The 17982-nt window shown below is 42.1% G+C and overlaps 1 protein-coding gene and 1 pseudogene across 1 annotated transcript; one reads left to right on the top strand and one right to left on the bottom strand.

Annotated features, from left to right (window-relative positions):
• The first annotated feature begins 2804 nt into the window (after positions 1 to 2804).
• Positions 2805 to 3971, top strand: LOC101717503 (heterogeneous nuclear ribonucleoprotein A1 pseudogene; annotated as a pseudogene).
• A 4810-nt stretch (positions 3972 to 8781) lies between these two features.
• Pnn (pinin, desmosome associated protein) lies at positions 8782 to 16711 on the bottom strand. The gene is made up of 9 exons (XM_087208021.1): positions 16514 to 16711; positions 15808 to 15879; positions 14963 to 15031; positions 13984 to 14056; positions 13774 to 13868; positions 13546 to 13621; positions 12140 to 12295; positions 11926 to 12064; positions 8782 to 11404 (listed from the first exon to the last, which is right to left on the bottom strand). The coding sequence occupies exons 1-9, from the start codon at positions 16624 to 16626 to the stop codon at positions 9966 to 9968; spliced, it is 2232 nt and encodes a 743-aa protein (XP_087064147.1). The 5' UTR covers positions 16627 to 16711; the 3' UTR covers positions 8782 to 9965.
• Between the last annotated feature and the right edge of the window lie 1271 nt (positions 16712 to 17982).

Genomic DNA, 17982 nt, shown 5'->3' with positions numbered 1-17982 from the left:
GGACATAACTTTATTTTTTTTAATTCTTTTATTGGTACATTTTAGGTATACAATGTTTACATTTATCATTGGGTGCTTGTACCTGTACATGATGTATCTTTGTTCTTATTTTTTTCCCCATTACCTGTGTACCCCTTCACCCCCTCCACCTTTCCCTATTTACATAGATTTCCTTTCCTTTTTTTTTTCTCAATTTTTCTTTTCCCTTCTTCCCTTTCCCCTTCCCCTCCCACCACCCCTATACCTCTGTACCTTTTCCGATTTCAAATTATCAATTATTCATTTTAATCATTTTAATCCTTATTTACACTTTCAGTTTCTCACACTAGAGAAACTATTCGGTATTTACACATGTGTGTCCTATTTATTTCACTTATGAGTATGGCCTCAATATGCATCCATTTAGCTATAAATGTCCTTAGTTTCTCGTTCTTTATGGCTCAGTAGTGAAAGGTTGCCTAAGAAGGGGGGGCACACACGGACATTCAAGCAAGCTTTATTGGGGCAGCAGTCTGCAGCCTGCCGGGCTGACTCACAGAATGGAGACCAGCAACTGTATGGGCTGAGCTGGAGGCTTACATAGGGATCTTGCAGGAGGGAGAGCACTAGGCCACTGGTGGGGGTGGGTGATTGGGGCTGGGGTGTGTAGCAACAGGTTTCGGTCGGGGGATGGAGTCACCGCTTTCGGGAAGCCCCTGTCTCACTGGAATATCTGACTAAGAAACCAGTGGGGCAGAAAGACCTTAACTAGGCAGAAAGTCACTAACAAAGGGGGGTCATGCCTTAGCTATGCGGAAGTTTCCTGTTCCTTGTGGCTGGAGTGGGGTAAAGGGAAAGGAGAGGAGGGGGCTTGCTCTGTGGGGCCTCTGAAATACCTAACAAATAGTACTCCATTTTATAAAAAAAAACTACGGGCCGGGGATTTAGCTCAGTGGTTCCGCCGCCTGCCTTGCAAGCGGCGGAAGCATCCGAGTTTGATCCCCGGTACCAAAACAAAACAAAACAAAACAAAACAAAAAACATCTTTATTCAGTTTCCAGTTGATGGGCACTTGGGCTGTTTCCAAGCTTTAGCTAACATAGCTTTAATTAAATTAAAATGACTTGGATCTAAATAACCCAGTGGAAAACACAAATATAGAGCACTTTAATAATTAAAATCAAATTCTAGGCAGCACTCTTCACAAAATGCTCATAATTATTAGTATTCTGTACCATTATGTAACCATGTGTGATGTGACATCAGATGCTTGAAATGTGGCTAGACGGAACTGACATGTGCTGTATGTATATAAAATACATAGTAGATTTCAAAGATTATAAAAGTAGCTTACTAATCATGTTTACACTGTCATGGCGGTACGCTGCCACAAAGGATCTCCACATCCCGATCCTGAGAACTTGTATGTTACGTGTGTTAAATGGCAAAGGGCAATGAAGACTGCAGATGGAATTAAAGTTGTAAAATCTACTGACCTTAAAAAAAACTACAAAGCCTTGGCCCACCATGTGCTCTGCCTCCCTGACAACCGTGTTGGGCCCTTCTGTTGGGACTCAGTTGCTGTTGGTTGCTAGAGGAGGCCAATGGAGGGGTAGATATGCCTAGGGAATAACAGCTCACAGCTTCCTGAGTTGGAGTCCTGTAGAGATCATTTAAGGCGGAGGTTTTCCAAATGTGGGCTCCAACCAGCAGCAACCACACCTCCTGGGGACTCAGGAGAAATGTCCCTCCTCAGACCTACTGAAGCGGGAACTGTGAAGAAGGTGCAGCAGTCTTTATCACACTAGACTCCCAGCACTTGGGACAGCGCTCAGATTCTGCAAGAGGCTGCCGCATCTGACCTTGCCTTTGAAACTAACTGCAACACCAGGAGGATTGATTGTCTTTTGGGAAAGTACAAGTACAGAATGCAAAAGATGACAGGAACAAAATGGCACATGTTAAGACTGGAAAAACTGTGATTCAGAGATGGAAGTGACTGAGGACAGTCCCAAAGGAAATGTTGGCATCCTCAGGTGTTACTTAGCTGCACAATATAAGACAAAAAGAAGAGTTACTGACTCCTGAATTACAGTAAAGGGCCATCCAGAGATCCGATTGCTTTGCTTTTCTTACTTTTGCCTTATCTAGTTCAGTTAAATTTTACTAATATCGCCCAATGCTTGATTTTTAATTACATAATCTCCGTGGAAGTAAAAAAAAAAAAAAGTACTGACTTAAAAGAAATAATGTCCTGGGTTATCTGGATTGGCCCAGTGTAATCACAAAAATCCTTAAAACTGGAAAGGAAATCTGGGCATGGTAGTGCATGTCTGTAATCCCAGCACTGGAGAGGCTAAGGCAGGAGGACTGCCATAAATCTGAGGAAAAATGGAAATGCAATGTGTTCTCTTGGCTGTCGCTTTATGATTTGGGGATTTTTAAAAAATCTCACAATTGATAAGCAAAATCTTAATATTCTATTCTAAAATATCAAAGAGCAGCAATTTTTTATCTGCAGTGATGGCAGGGAAAAGTTGATCCTTTTATGGTAGTGGGCTCCCCAGGGAGGTTAGTGCATCATTTGTAGTGAGGAGCGTGAAGGGCAGGGGAGGGTGACGATTGGGCTAAAGCCACAATGCTGTGGGGAATGAGCTGGAACACTCCACAGCTGTGCACACAGTGAGACTTCTGCAAAGGGAGTGGCCATGTTATAGGCCAGACTTTCTCTATTTTTATTACAAGACAAACAAACTGTAGCTTCCGATGCATCTGGTCAACTAGCAATACTAACGCTGCATTATACATTTTGCTTTGGAAAAGGCTGACCCTGAAGAGCGGTGATGCCATCCTCGGAGACCCCCAACCGTTAAAGATATACAACTCCTTGGTGGACACCACCCAGGAAGCAGCGTCAAAGTCTCTCTTCTGACTGCCATCATGGCCAAGTCAGCGTCTCCTAAGGAGCCCGAGCGGTTGTGCAAGCTTCATCGGAGGGCTGAGCTTTGACACCACTGATGAGTCTGCGAGGCCACTTTGAGCAGTGGGGACACTCATGGGCTGTGTGGCCAGGAGAGAGCCAAACACCAAGCGCGCCAGGGGCTTTGGCTGTGTCACTGATGCCACCTTGGAGGAGGTGGATGCAGCCATGAATGTGAGCCCACACAAGGTGGATGGAAGGGTTGTGGAAACAGAGAGCTGTCTCCACATTAGAGTCTCAAAGACCAGGTGCCCACCTAACTGTGAAGATCTTTGCTGGTGGCACCAAAGAAGATACTGAGTGAGGAACATCACCTACGAGGTTATTTTGAACTGTGTGGAAAACTGAAGTGACTGAAATCATGACTGACCAAAGCTGTGGAAAGAAGAGAGGTTTTGCTTTTGTAACCTTTGATGACCATGCTTCTGTGGATCAGGCTGTCATTCAGAAATCCCACACTGTGAACGGCCACAGCTGTGCAGTGAGGAAAGCCCTGTGCAGGCAGGAGATGGCTAGTGCTTCTGGAAATCTTGGTGGTGGAGGTGGTTTTGGTGGCTATGACAGTTTTGGTCATGGAGGAAACTTCAGTGTGCCAGGTGGCTTTGGTGGCAGCCATGGTGCTGGTGGACATAGTGGTGGTGGGGATGGCTAAGGTGGATTTGGTAATGATGCAACTGATTTTCAAGTTCATGGAAGCTACAATGCTTTTCAAAATTACAACAATCAACCTTCCAATTTTAGATCATGAAGGGAGGAAACTTTGCAGGCAGAAGCTCCAGGCCCTGTGGTGATGGAGGCCAGCACTTTTCCAGACCATGAGATCAAGGTGGCTCTGGTTGTTCCAGCAGCAGCAGTTGTGATGGCAGCGGCAGAAGGTTTTAACACTGCCAGCAAACACAGCTCAGCGGGACAGGAGAGCCAGAGAAGTGACACGGAAGCTACAGGGTACAACAGACTCGTGAACTCAGCCAAGCATAGTGGTGCAGGGTCTCACTGCCACAAAGAAGACATGTTTTAGATGATACTCAGGTGTGTGGGCAAAAAAATGCAAGGACTGAGACTAATTGTATAGGGGTTTAGTTTCTGTTCTGTGGAAAGTGTACAGCATTCCAACAAAGGCTTTTGATGTAGACTCTTTTTTTGCACCCATGTTGTTGATTGCTAAATGGAATAGTTTCATCATGATGCTGAATGTCTTTTAAAAACACTCTCCTTATGGTGAAGAGTATGAATATTTATAAAGGTTAAATAAAGCAGGAGTTAATACAGCATTATCCTGTGTGTACTTACCATAGTGAATCATTGGCTAAGGTTGCAAGAAACCCATAAATTTTAACAGTGTAACATGAAAGTTTACTTTGTGTTCACGCTACATCCTGTGTGAACTGTGCTTAAGGTTTCTAACTCTTGCCTAAACTATCCAGGTTAAGATAAGGCATGCAAGGTCACCCCAGCAGAAGAAAGCTGGAGAACTACACTTGCTGCTGTTAAATACCAGGTCTGGAAGTGGTTCACTCCTGTTCATCTTCTATTGACCAGAAATAAGTACATGCCTCCATCTAATTGCAAGTGGGAGGAGACGGGGGTGGGGGGGGGAGTTTTGTGTTCCTGTGTGGGGAGGAATCATCACACAGCTTTGTTTCTGACACACAGGAACTTGGACCCCTGGGTGTTATCTTTAGAGTATGAAGCCTAACAGGCTGCAACTATCTTTAACATTTTCAGTGGGGCATTTTTCACAAACCTGGCCCCCATTCATAATCATTCTGATTATCTTTCTAATGTTTAAATTTTCATTATTTTTAATAGCGATATGGATCAGGGCTTAAAATACATTCAAACCTATGAAAACAAGGAAAATACTAAGGGAAACCACCTGAATTCATAAAGATTAGTGATAGACACAACACTGTTTCCTTAGCTGCTTAACTAGTGAAGGGATAACAAAGTTGATCTGTATTAGCCAGGTTTCTCCAGAAAAACAAAACCAATAGGATTGAGATCAAATCAGTTTACGCAGTCAGGAATGCTGAGAAGCTCCAAGATTTGCAGGTGGCAAGCTGAAGGCCAAGGAGAGCTGACATGTAGTTCTAGCTGGAGTTGGAAGGCCTAAGAACCAGCATAACCCAGGGTGCAGTTCCAGTCCCAAAGGCAGCATGTTAAAAGATCTGATGTTTTAGCCTGTTTGAACGTCAGACAAATCTAAGGTCTCAGTGCAAGCACTGAGATAGGAGTTCACTTCATTAGAGGGTCAACCTTTTGGTTCTAGCAGGCCTTCAACTATTATATGAGAATCACCCACTTTGGAGAGGGTCATCTGAGCTGGGTGTAGTGGCACATTGCTATAATCCCAGCACTCTGGGAAGCTGAGACAAGAGGATCCCAAGTTCAAACCCAGCATGGGCAACTTAAGGATTTATCGAGAACTTGTCACAAACTGAAAAAATAAAAATGGCAAAATAGGATTTAGCTACTAATAGCTCAGTGTGTATGTCCTGAGTTCAATCCCCAGTACAGGGGGTGGGGGTGGGGATCTGCTTTACTCAATGTATTCAATGTCTGCTCGACTCAAATGTTAATCTCATTTTCACAGCCAGACATGGTGGCACATTATCTGTAATCCCAGCACACTGGGAGGCTCAGGCAGGATTGCAAATTTGAGTCTAGCCTGGACAATTTAGCAAGCAAGATGCTGTGGGGGTTAGGGAAGGTGGGTACAGTCACTCAGAATATTGTTAGACCAAAATATCTGGGTATTCTACGGCCCAACCAAGTTGGCACATAAAATTAACCATTATGTAATCAAAAAGGTGTAGGATGGATTTAGATATTTACGTGAAATTCAGAGCCAGGTGTGGTGGCTCAGGCCTGTGATCCCAATACTGGAGAGACAGGCAGGAGGATCACAAGTTTGGGCCCAGGCTGGGCAACTCAATGAGACCTTTTCTCTAAATAAAAAAGGAATGGAAATGTAGCTCAGTGCAAAGGCCCTCGGTTCAGTGCCAAGTATCATAAATAAATCAACAAGCTCTCCAAATAATTTTTTTAAAAAATCAAAACATTTGGGGGATTCTGGATGTAGCTCAGCAGTAGAGCATCCATATATGATGTGCAAGGCTCTGGTTTCAATGCTCGGCCCCAAAAAATCAAACAAAAGACACCACTTGAGATTTGTATTTGGTTTTCAAGTTTTACCATGATGTGCCAAAGGGTGCTTTTATTTATCCTGTAACCTATGGGTTTGTTGTTTCAGTTGTGGAAAATCCTTGCCCTTTAATTTTTTTAAGTCGCTGAACGCCCAGGCTGGGCTCAAACTTGCAATTCTCTGGCCTCAAACTCCCAGGGTGCTAGGATTACAGGTATGTGCCACTATGCCCAGGTGCCAACAGGAATTCATAAAGGGAAGTATTCTGTACCTCTAATCTCCAGAAAGGCCTAGCATTTTAAGAAGAGCCCCTGATCTTGATCCCTCCACATTCCTTTTCAGATATACTTCACTGCGTGTGCTTGGATTATATGAACAGATTTACAAAAATGAAGTCATGACACGGTCTCTGTAATTTGGAATAAAATGAGGACAAATTTGAGTTGTCGTTAGGAAGGCAACTAGAGAGTAAATCACATAAGCCATGGTGTTATCATGAATGAATAATAATTCATAACACCTGTTATGCACAAGTTCCTATTCCTTCTAGGGCAATGAAGGAAAGAGAAAGTTCTTGCTACTATGGAGCTTGCATTTTACTGGGAAGCAGACAACAAAAGTGTAACTGCCCAAGATAGTTGTAAATGTTTTGAAAATAAAGCAGGATGGGCCGGGGATTTAGCTCAGTGGTTCTGCCACCTGCCTCGAAAGCGCAAGCGCCAAAGTTCCATCCCTGGTACCAAAAAAAGAAAGAAAATAAAGCAGAAATGTGGAACAGTGAAGGCAAGGAGTGGCAGCCATCACAAACTTACAGGATCAAGTGGCAAGAAGTAGGGTTGCAGCCATTTCAGTATCACTATATACTTTCTTTGAAAAGACTGCTGGGTGAGACAAAGTATAGGAAAAATACTCAGCTACCTTAGGTTTATTTCTACCAAGCTGCAGTCTCCCTGATTTTTGGGGTGGGGTCCCCCAAACATGTAGATAGCTGACATGTTTCTGCTGTTTAATAGCATTATCTCAGCCAGGTATGATGGTGCATGCCTGTAATCCCAGGATCACTGTGAGTTCAACGCCAGCGTGGACTACCCTGTCTCAAAAAAACAAAACAGGGGCTGGTGATTTAGCTCAGTGGTTTTGCCACCTGCTGTGCAAGTGCAAGGACCTAAGTTCTATCCCCAGCACCAAAAAACAAAACAAAACAAAAAAAGCATTATCTCAAAAAGAGAAAATGGGTAAGACTATCTAACTTCATAAAATTTAAAAAATCCTCCCAGTTAAATACTTTGAAGCCTGAAAACATGATTTATTCTAATAGCACTGACCCATGTCACTAATTCTTTTATAGCCTTTTTCCTATGGTGGTAGTACAGATCCTGCCCATAGCTTCAGCATGCTAGACAACTGTTCCACCAAGCCATTTCCCCAGGCTTTAATAGCACTTTCCTTTAAATGTTAAGACACTCCTCTGGTGGGTTTTACTAAACCCTGATTACCAATCAGGTGAAGTTACCAGAGTCCAGAGTATGCAAGACCCTAGACAGGAAATATAGCTTACTGATTAACAAAGCTCCAAACTCAGTAAACAGCCCTTATCCCTCTTCGGCTCCTGAATTTTCTGTAAATTGTTTTTTGAGACATGCAAGGCCCTGGAATTGATCCCCACCACAAAAAGAAAACTTGAGTTTTACATGTTGTTGAGGATTGAACCCAGAGCCTCCAGCATGCTAAGCAAATACTTTACCAGTGAGCCACACCCCTCCTGTACAAAGTATCTTTTAGTGCCAGAAAATAGTCAAGATTTTTTCAACCAGGTTAAATTTCCCCTTTGATAGTGGGGATTGGACCCAGAGCCTTAACATGGAGTACGTCCCCAGCACTTCTGAAGATAAGGTCTTACTACTAAGGCGCACAGGCTGGGATGGGGCATGCAAACTTTTGCCTTAGTCTCCCAGTGCCAGGATTTTAGGCCTGAGGCATCATCCTATGGTCATTCTCTTAAACTTGCTCCCTGTCATGGCACACAGGGAAGAAACATTTTGCTGTAGAGTACTATAAGCTGTGCAAAAATTACTATCTGTAGTTTGGGGATGTAGTGGGCTCTGCAGTTTTTCTGTTCAGTTTTTTTTGGTACCAGGGATTGAACTCAGGACCTTGCGCTTTCCAGGCAGGTGGTGGAACCACTGAGCTAAACCCCTTTAATAATTATTCCATGAGGGGCTGGGGATTTAGCTCAGTGGTTTCCTCGCCTGTTGTGCAAGTGCAAGGACCCAAGTTCAATCCCTGGTACCAAAAAAAAAAAAAATTATTCCATGAGAAAGGGTTTTGCTATATAGCCCAGGCTGGGCTCAAACTCATAGCAACCCTCCTGCCTCAGCCTCCCAGTGCTGGGATTAGACGTGCACTACCATGCCTGGCCAAGAAAAGGATTTTCAAAGCATTCTGTTAACATGTTTGCCTAGTTACACAAGGGAGCCGTATACAACTTTTTCTTGTGGTGTTGGTGATCAAGCCCAGGGTCTGCACGTGTTATGTTATGCATTCTACTACTTACTGAGCTATACCCCCAGCCCCTACAAGTAAGTTGTATAGACACAAAAAACTAACTGGAAGTGGTTGTTCACATTTTCACTGCATCCATGTACTTGTCAAGAGAAGGCATACTGAACACTGAAAATCAAGCCTAAAGCTACATTTAATTATGAACACAAAGGCCATTTACAATTTAAGTGCTCTCTCATACAAAGCATCAAAAAGTTAATACAAGTACTAGTCTTAAGCAGTCACAGAAGTCTAAGCCACATTTATTTACACATGTATAGTAATGGGCAACAGACACTCCAAGTTCATACAAATTGGTAAAACAACAAAGTTAATAACCATTTGGTACACTTGTGTGTAATCTTGCTTACATATTCAAGTATAGATGAACTTCCTTCATTTTGTAAACTTTTACAATACTTCCTTAAACAAAAAATTCTTAAAACCACAGATTGGCATGTTTCAGTTAAAGCCAACACAAAGGTTAAGACAAGACCACAAACTCAAAAACCGAAAGTTTAAAAGATATTGTACTTCTACCTTCTTCCCCTAGGAAGTGATTATTTTAACAGTTTATACATGCTGTTATCACACAAGTAACCATGAAGACAAAAGAATGAAGCTCCCATAATTGGGAAAAAAATGACAACCAAATCATGTTTTATCTACCAAAGATACGGTTTAAGAAAACAGGAAAATGCTTAGATTAAAACAAGGGAAATTAGGAAATAGTGAATGATTTCTAAACTACTCCCTCACAGCCACAAAGACCTGATTCTGATAACTCAAAAATATAATTGTCTAAGGCAAATAAAAGTGAGGAAACCTCAGTAACATTCTAATCATGTTTAGCATCTAGTGATAAAAGCTGAAAACGTTATCAAGAGTTTATTACACAAGTGTCAATAAGGACATTCCCAAAATAACGAAAGAAAATGCACACTTATTTCTACAAAAGCAATGTATGATATAGAATTATGGCAGAAGGGAAAAGACTTAAAGGTTTACCTATTAAAATGTACAGATTCTTACTGAAGAGTGTATGATATTTAAAAAAGATGACAAGGGATGTTAATCTTTTTTATTATTATTATTTTTACATAGTTTGGAACCTCACATAATTTTGATAAATAACTCTTACAAAATTATGCAAAAAAGTACAAGAATGTCTGGTAAACAAACAGTCTGTATTTTCCAAAAAGATTTTTTACAACATGCATTTCTTAAGGCAGCATCCTCCTTACAAGGAAAGGTAATCCTTTTACTCATCAAGAAATCTTCTGCTGCAAAGAATAGGCTAAGAAAGCCTGGCTTCTTCCATTAACGCCTTTTGTCTTTCCTGTCTGATTTTCGGTCTCTTTCACTTCTTGAAGATCTTTTGCCTGATCGACTACTCTCTGATATAGACCTCTTCCTGTCGGACCGAGAATTCTTATCCTTTGATCCTTTTGCATCTCTACTACTACCACCTTTTGAAGATTTGTGACTTCTTTCTAGTCCTGAAGTATCCCTTCGCTTCCGATCCACGCTCCTTCTGTGCTTTCTATCTCTATTATGTCCCCGGCCTCTACTCCGACTTCTACTCTCACTACTACTACTAGTGCTGCTGCTACTGTCTCTGCTGCTGCTACCACTGGTACTAGAGCTACTGCTGGAACTGCTTCGACTACTACTACTGCCACTACTGGAACTGCTTCCACTGCTGCTACTAGTTGAACTGCTACTAGAACTACTGCTGCTACTGCTCCGACTTCTACTCTTGCTTGTTTTATTTCTAGCACGACCTCTACTTCTGCTCCTAGTTTTGGTTTTGCTTTTACTTTCTACAAGTATGGTCAAGACTGGCTCTACTGGCACCTCCGTGAGTTTCACAGATTCTAGAGGAAACTCCTTCCGCTCTGGTATTAAGTTTCCTTGATCCTGAAAAACCTGAGATGATGGCTGTAAAGCAGCTAATGGCAAAGTCTCAGGCTGAGAGATAGGCTGGGGCTGGAGTACTGGCTGGGACTGCAGCTGGAGCTGGAGCTGGGGCTGGAGCTGGGGCTGGGGCTGGGGCTGGGGCTGGGGCTGGGGTTGGGGGTGGGGTTGGGGTAGGGGCAGGGGCTGGGGTTGAGGCAGGGGCTGAGGCTGAGCCACAGGCTCAAGTTGAGGCTCAGGTTCTTTTCCTTCTTTTTCCTCAGAATCCTTTTCTACTTCGAGAGCACTAACATTCTCTTTTCCAGGAGAAACAGATTTACATTCTTTATCTGGCTCAACTTCAAATTCCATCTCTGGCTCCAATTCTTTGCTAGTTTCATTTTCTGAAGGCTCCATACTTTCAACTTGATTAGTTTCCATTACCTCCTGCTCTGCAATTACATTTTTGACATTCTCAACCATCTCTAGCACATCCATAATTTCTTCAGCCTGACTATCTTGCTGCTTCTCACTCTCTCTTACCTCAGTTTCCTCCTCCATCTTAACCTCCATTTCCTGTTTTTGTTCCTCCTCTTCCTGTTCTTTCTCTCCATCACTATGAACTATACCTACTTCCTTTTCCTCTTCCTCTCCTGCTTCCTCTATTTCTACATCATTGTGCTGATTACCTGTCTCCTCCAACTCTTCCTCTCGCTGAGCCACCTTACCCTCTTCTTGTTCCGCCTTCTGTTCTTCGTTACGCACCACCTGATGCTCTCTTTCCTTCATTGATTGTCTTCTAGGCCTAGCCTCCATTTTATTTATTTGTTCTGCAAATTCGATGCGTCTACCTTCAAATAAAGCTAAAGAATAAAAATGTACATGTGTAATCAAGAAAACTGTCACAATTTTGCACCAGGTCACAAGTTGCCATTAGTTTCATCTAAATGTCTTTGTAAAGAGAGGATTATAATACACTGACTGTAACAAGTAAGTGCAAAGTGATACAAGATAACAAAGCACCACTAGAAACCTATAGACTAAGAAATTAGCAAAAGGCAAAATTGGAGCACTTCTAATTGATAAAAAGGTCAATCTTTTGTTACTTAATGCTAGAAAAAAATTAACAAAGCTTTAAAAGCAGAAATCAGTTTCTGGTATCATTAATTTTTCTAATCCCAAGAAAAATAAAGAAAATAAAATCACCATAGCAATGTCTATCTCTCCATGGGGGCACCCTCTGTGAACTATATAAATGTTACCTTTGTCTAACTAGAATTTTTATGTGGCTACTATCAAGTGTGAAGAAATCTTACACAAATACAAATAGATACTTACAAGTATATTATGTTACTCATTAAGAAATCCTTCTTTAAGTACTTACCATTCATTTTTCTCTGTGACTCTTCTATTAGTTTTTGGGTAGCTGGACACATTCTTCCAGGAATATAGAACAAATGGGGCTTTGTCTTAGTTCTTATATATTTAATTATCTTGGCATTATGCTCATTCCACTCTTCTTGCTAAAGAAAAAGACATAAGGTCAGTGCTTTTGTAAACACAAAGAGTTACCAATCTTAGAAGTCCAAAATACTCACCAGCTGTGCAAGCTCAACCTTCTGCTCCAAAAGCCGCAGTTCTGTCTGTTTAGCGCGCCTCTCTTCAAATAGTTCTCTCCTCTCATTTTCAACCTGCTTTCTCTCTTCTTCTGCCTGAACTTCAAGTTTTTGTTCAATTTCCTGGCGCCGCTTTTGCTAAAAATAAGTAAACAAATGTAATGCTTATGTATTATAATAGGTAATAGGTTTTACTTGGTTGCAGTTCTAGAAAAAACTTATTGTACAACCTGATTATGTGAAACATTACAATTGTACTATGTAAAGTTATCTGCAAATACGTTTCATTTTCTATTCAGGGTACCTATTAACAGAATTTAGCTTCTAGCATTTGGGACTGATCACAAACTTTCAATAGGGACTGATACTTTTTTCTTTTTTAATGTTATGTTTTATTAAAGGTAGGAAAAAGGTTCTGCAGAGCAAGTTCAGACCAAATAAGAGTAGGAAAACTAGTACACCCTACAGTGTGAGGGTGGACCATCATGCAAGAGAGAATATAGTGGCAAGGAACTTGGCTTTTTCACGTAATTATCTAAACTTCAAGGCCATTAGTCATAAAACAACCATTCCATCATTAAATTTAAATAAGTTTTCACAAAAGTTAACCTAAAAAAGGGTGGTGTCTCAGGTTATTTTCAGTTATTTTTTCCAAATCAAAAGTCCTAACTAGTAGTCATACTTTCCTTTTAAAAAACCTCACACCATCAATTCTTTAAACATCAACATACTTTTAATATTGTGAGTTAACATTTAAGTGCTGAAATATTTCATCAGTCTGCTATAATCAAATTATTATCTCTCAAGAAGCAACAACCTGGGGTTGAATTCCACATGGAATTTTATAGCTTCATCAAAAGAAAAACTTCTAGAAAGAGAAATTAACACTGTGAAGAGCAGGGAATACACAAACTTTTATTTCCAGAGTGCTAAGTACTTCCTTAGAGTGTGTACTAAAGTCTTAAAAATTAGAATCACCGAACTAATTGCAGGATCAAAGTTCTCTGTTTAAAAGAAACACTCAGACCTAAAGAAATAGACTTGTCCATGTGTACACAGTGATGTTGTTAAACAGCTTAGATCAAGAACTACATTCTCAAGATGTACAGATCAGAGTTCTTTATGTCACATACAGGAGCTCGCTCAATACACAACTCAGAAAAGAGTTAAAATGTAACAATCTCAAAGTTTCTATGTAAAATTTCACCTTGTTTTATTTTAACTTTGCAATTAAGTCTTAGGAGAGCTTTAAAAATCTTTAAAATTGGACCTGGCAGCATAACTTAGCGATAAAGCTGCTTATGCAGCATGACAGAGGTCCTGGGGTCTATTTCCAGTACCATGAAATAAACAGATACATACACACGTAAATAAAATTACATAAATACCCTTTCAGTAGCAACAGTGGATTCTTGTTTAAATTTTTGAAGAGTACCCATCAACAAGCCAAATATTCGCCGGTTCCTAAAAGAGAAAAATAAAAAACAATTTTAATAAAATGCATTTCATTACACCTACCATTTTCTAAAAAATAGACAGGCATTTATAAATACTGTAATTTTTCTTAAAACTGCATTGTTTGATAGATTTTTCCATGGTGAAGTGTCCACAGATACCTTTGCTTTCCCTTTTCATCCATATTTTGATCCTGGATAAGGTCTCTACGTGTGCGCTCTTTGGAGGTAGCTACAACTGAAGACTGCAACGCTGGCTACAAGAAAGGAGAAAATTTCAGTAACTTAACTAGCATATAGATAGCAGGTTTTTTAATGTAGTAAGGTTAAAATATGGTGCTGATATCTCCTAAGTTCTTTTAATCCTTATACCTTTTTAACATCATCATCCTCTGGGTCACTTTCTTGGCGTGATTCTCTTCTTGTCCGACGCTCTCCGCCCAGCCTGTCACAGAAAAAATAATTTAAATAACCGATGCAGAATGTGAGGTTAAGTGCATACCAAAGGCAAATGCCTACTTTCTCTAAGACTCCCTCCAGAAGCCTCATTTTATCAGTATCCATCTTATTTTACTTTGTTGTTGTTTTTTTGAGACAGGGTCTTGCTATGTAGTTCAGGCTGGCCTTGAACTCACTATGTAGCGCATGCTGGCCTCAATGTTGAGATTAATGCTGAGATTACAGATGTGTACCACCAGTGTTCATTTTACTCTTTTCTATGGCAGCAAAAGGATAAAGTATCCCAAACCATACTTTGTACTCCTATAAGTCTAAATATTTCTCAGGCTGGTTAAATTTTCAAAGTACTTTAAAACAGAATAAGTGATACAAATTGACAATTCTTTCTTCTATTGATAAAATTTTGGTTATCAAAATAAGTGAGTTATGGAAGAGGCGGTCTCAGTTTAGTCAAATATCAAGGGATGTCCAAGAGGAAACGGTACTTACTAAATTCTAATATAACTCAATCTGTCAGGTGTGGTAGTGCAGGCCTGTAGTCTCAGCACAGAAAGGTGAGGATCACTTTGAGTTTGAGGCCAGCCTGGGCTACATAGTGGGTTCAAGGCCAGCCTGAATTGCAGAGTGAGATCTTGTCTTAAAACCCTCCCCACAAAAAACCCCACCTCAACCCAACAATAGTTTGTATTTGTGTACTACCTCAGAAAATACAAAGATGCTAGGCATGGTGGCATACACCTGTAATCCCAGCAATCCTATTATTCAGGAGGCTGAGGCAGGAGGATTGCAGTAAGTTCAAGGCCAGCCTAAACTACACAGTGAGACCTTGTCTCAGAAAGAGAGAGAAAATACAAGGATGCTTTCAAGAACCTTCTTTCCCTGCAAAACATACCTACTGACTGCCCCTTCAAGGTCTCTCTGTTTGGCTGGGGGTCCTCCTCCACTATCTGAGAATCCACGCCTGCAATTAAAAATGTCCATTAGAAAGCATTTAAAATAAGATAAAGTTATTTCCACTTTGCAAAAGAACTTAGTTGACTTTAAAATCTTCCAAGTGAAGTAATCTTATATGGGAATTCACTTCAAAAAGGCTAGTTCCTGGACCGGGGATTTAGATCAGTGGTTCCAGCATCTTCCTCAAAAGCACAAGTCCAGAGTTCAATCCCCAGTACAAAAAAAAAAAAAAAAAAAGCCTAGTTCCTTTTTTATTTATTTTTGTGGCACCAGAGAATTAACTCTCAGCCTAGTGTGTATCCAGCACTCTACTACCAAGCTTCATCTCTATACCTCAAAAGAGCTTTTATGGTATTTTTAAAAACAGGTTTATACAAAGCACTACAGTTAGTATATTCTTCATATTGATTCCTGGTACAAACAAAACAAAACAAAAAACCACATATATATATTTTCTTCATAAATCTGGGGATGTAGCTCAGCGGTGCAGTGCTTGCCCAGTAAGCCCAAGGCCCTGGGTTTGATTCCTGGTACAAAAACAGAAAAAAAATTTTTTTTTCCATCTCTCGTTTTACACAAAGTTTCAAAGTAATTATATTTATATTGATAACTAGCAGATAAATGACAGCATGAAACAAAGATAACATACACATTTGTTATTCTAACATTTTTAGCTTTATTATAAATTTCGTTCAAACCCAACAGGTTTCTTCTTTAAACCAGCAGATTAATACAAACAGTACCAACAGTTTTAACAGGAATTAATTCCTATGAAAATCTTACCTCAGCAATAAACTACCACGTCCTCTACCTCCACCAGGACCAGAAAGGGCCAGCAATCTGGCTTGGATGGGCCTATAAAAGATTTATAATTAACAGAGATCACATACGTGAAATCATCTAGAAGTCTTAGAAACCCTATTTAAGGGCACCAAATTCTACTTTCACAGGTATACTTCTTCGTAAAGAAAAAAGGAACAGTAATTCTAAAATGACGGTTTCTCTCGCACGTGTTTGGAACTGAACAGGACTGAGATCTCACTTCCTATTTTTCCAGAACCAGTTATCACAGACACCATACTCCCCTCGAGGCCGGTGCCGCTGCTGATTCACCAGTCCCGCAGGGTCCCTCCCGCCGTCCCCGCGGAGGAAGTACCCAGGCGAGCGCCCGCCAGGGAGAGCTCGGGTCGGGCGGGAAGGGGCTTTGTGCTGCAGTTCCGGGCCCGCAGGGCCGAGGCGGGAAGCGGCAGCCCGGGCCTTGTCAGAAACGCGCGGCCAGGCTTCGGCTCCTTCCTCATAGAGCCCAGCACCCTGCAGCCTTCCCCAACCTCGCCCAGCCCGGGTTTCCACCGCTGCTGGGGTCGGGGGGCGGGGGGCAGGCCTCGATGCTCCAATCTTCTCCGGGCGGGCCGGCCGCCCTCCGCGTCCCCGAGCCAGTCCGGCTTGAGGGCTGCTTCTCCAGAGCTCGTGGTTCCCGTCCAGTCCTTACCTCACGTCATTCGGATCTCGCCCGGTGAGCTTGCGAATATTCTCATCCACGTTTTTTAGGCTTTCTTTGGCCTTTTCTAACTGCTCCTGCAAAGTTCTCACTGCGACCGCCATCTTCCACCCGCAGCAGGCTCCGAGACGGCTCTATAGGCCTCACCGAGCTGTACCGCGCCGCGAGACGCAAAAGACTGACAGCTGGGCTCACCCAATCACGGTAGACGTTATTTTCCGGCCTCAACCACTCGGCTACCGGAAGAGGGTGAAAAGGCGAGGCCTTGTGACTGTGGGCCAATGAAAAGTTGGCCAGTTGGCCAGCTCCCTCCCCAATTAGCTGCGGGTGGCTGGGCCCGGCTTCTGGCGCAGGAACGGGGAGGGCTTGGAGAATCCCTGCTCTTTTGAGCTGTGATCGCGCAGCTTTGCAGTTCTGCAAAGGAGATCGCGGAGCTTTCTAGCTTTTTAAACCTATGATGTGAAACGCCTTATATTATTTTAACCACAGAATCACACAGGATGGGGCAGAAGCGAGTCTACACCCTTCCTTCGCCCTCCCCTCTGATTTCCTTAGGAAGGGGCGCGGCCATTATGTTGATGCGCATGCCCAGAGGGGTGGGTGCGCACGGCAGTGGATTAGGTTGAGCAGAGGGCGGCTAGGGCGCGTAGGAAAATTCTGTCAATAACGGCTGATACTTGAGCGGGTTTTGTTGTGGCTGGTGTGTGAAACACTTTACACGGCTTATTCTTCAAACTGAAAGCTTGCGTAAAATGCTTGTTACTACCTGACAAAATTGAGCCTGGACGTAATGTAACTGCCCGTGGGTTATGCAGGTAGAATTTGAGTACTGTGATCAGACCCTGTGCCAGGCTGTATTAGGAAAAAAAGGCAGCAATGTATGCTTTTCCTTCTTCATTTGGTCTAGTTTGTTGGTTTAATATAAAGTCTGGGAGAGCAGCCCTATATGTGGTGTGTGTGTGTTCTTCAGCCCCCCCCGTCCCCGTCCCCCCCCCCCCCCGGGTCCCCCGTACCGGGGAATTTAGGACTCGGGTCCTTGCGCTTTCGCAGCAGGCAGGAAAACCACTGAGCTAAATCCCCGACCCTGTTCTTCAGCTTTTACCATTTTTTCTTTTGATTTTGGAGAATGAATCCAGGGCTTCCCATTGAGCTATAACCTCAACTCTTTACAAAATTTTGTTGTTGGGTTTTTTTGGTACCGGGGATCGAACTCTGGTCCTTATGCTTGTGAGGCAGGCGGCGGAACCACTGAGCTAAATCCCCGGCCCTCTTTACAAAATTTTAAAATTAAAAAATTTTTTTTTAAATGATCTTGCTGTGTAGTCTAGACTGGCCTTGAACTCACAGTGATCCTCTTGCCTCAGCCTCCTGATTGCTCGGATTACAGGAAAGCACTAGAGCACTACCCGGGCTGGTATGTTTGTTTTTTTAATTTAGAGACAGGGACTCCCTAAGTGGTT

The sequence above is a fragment of the Heterocephalus glaber genome, unplaced genomic scaffold (assembly GCF_053883595.1).
Source record: "Heterocephalus glaber isolate CG9 unplaced genomic scaffold, H.glaber_assembly_v1.0 deba00000901, whole genome shotgun sequence".
NCBI lineage: Eukaryota > Metazoa > Chordata > Mammalia > Rodentia > Bathyergidae > Heterocephalus > Heterocephalus glaber.
Note: the sequence above shows the minus strand (reverse complement) of the source record. Positions and strands in the feature narration are given on the sequence as shown.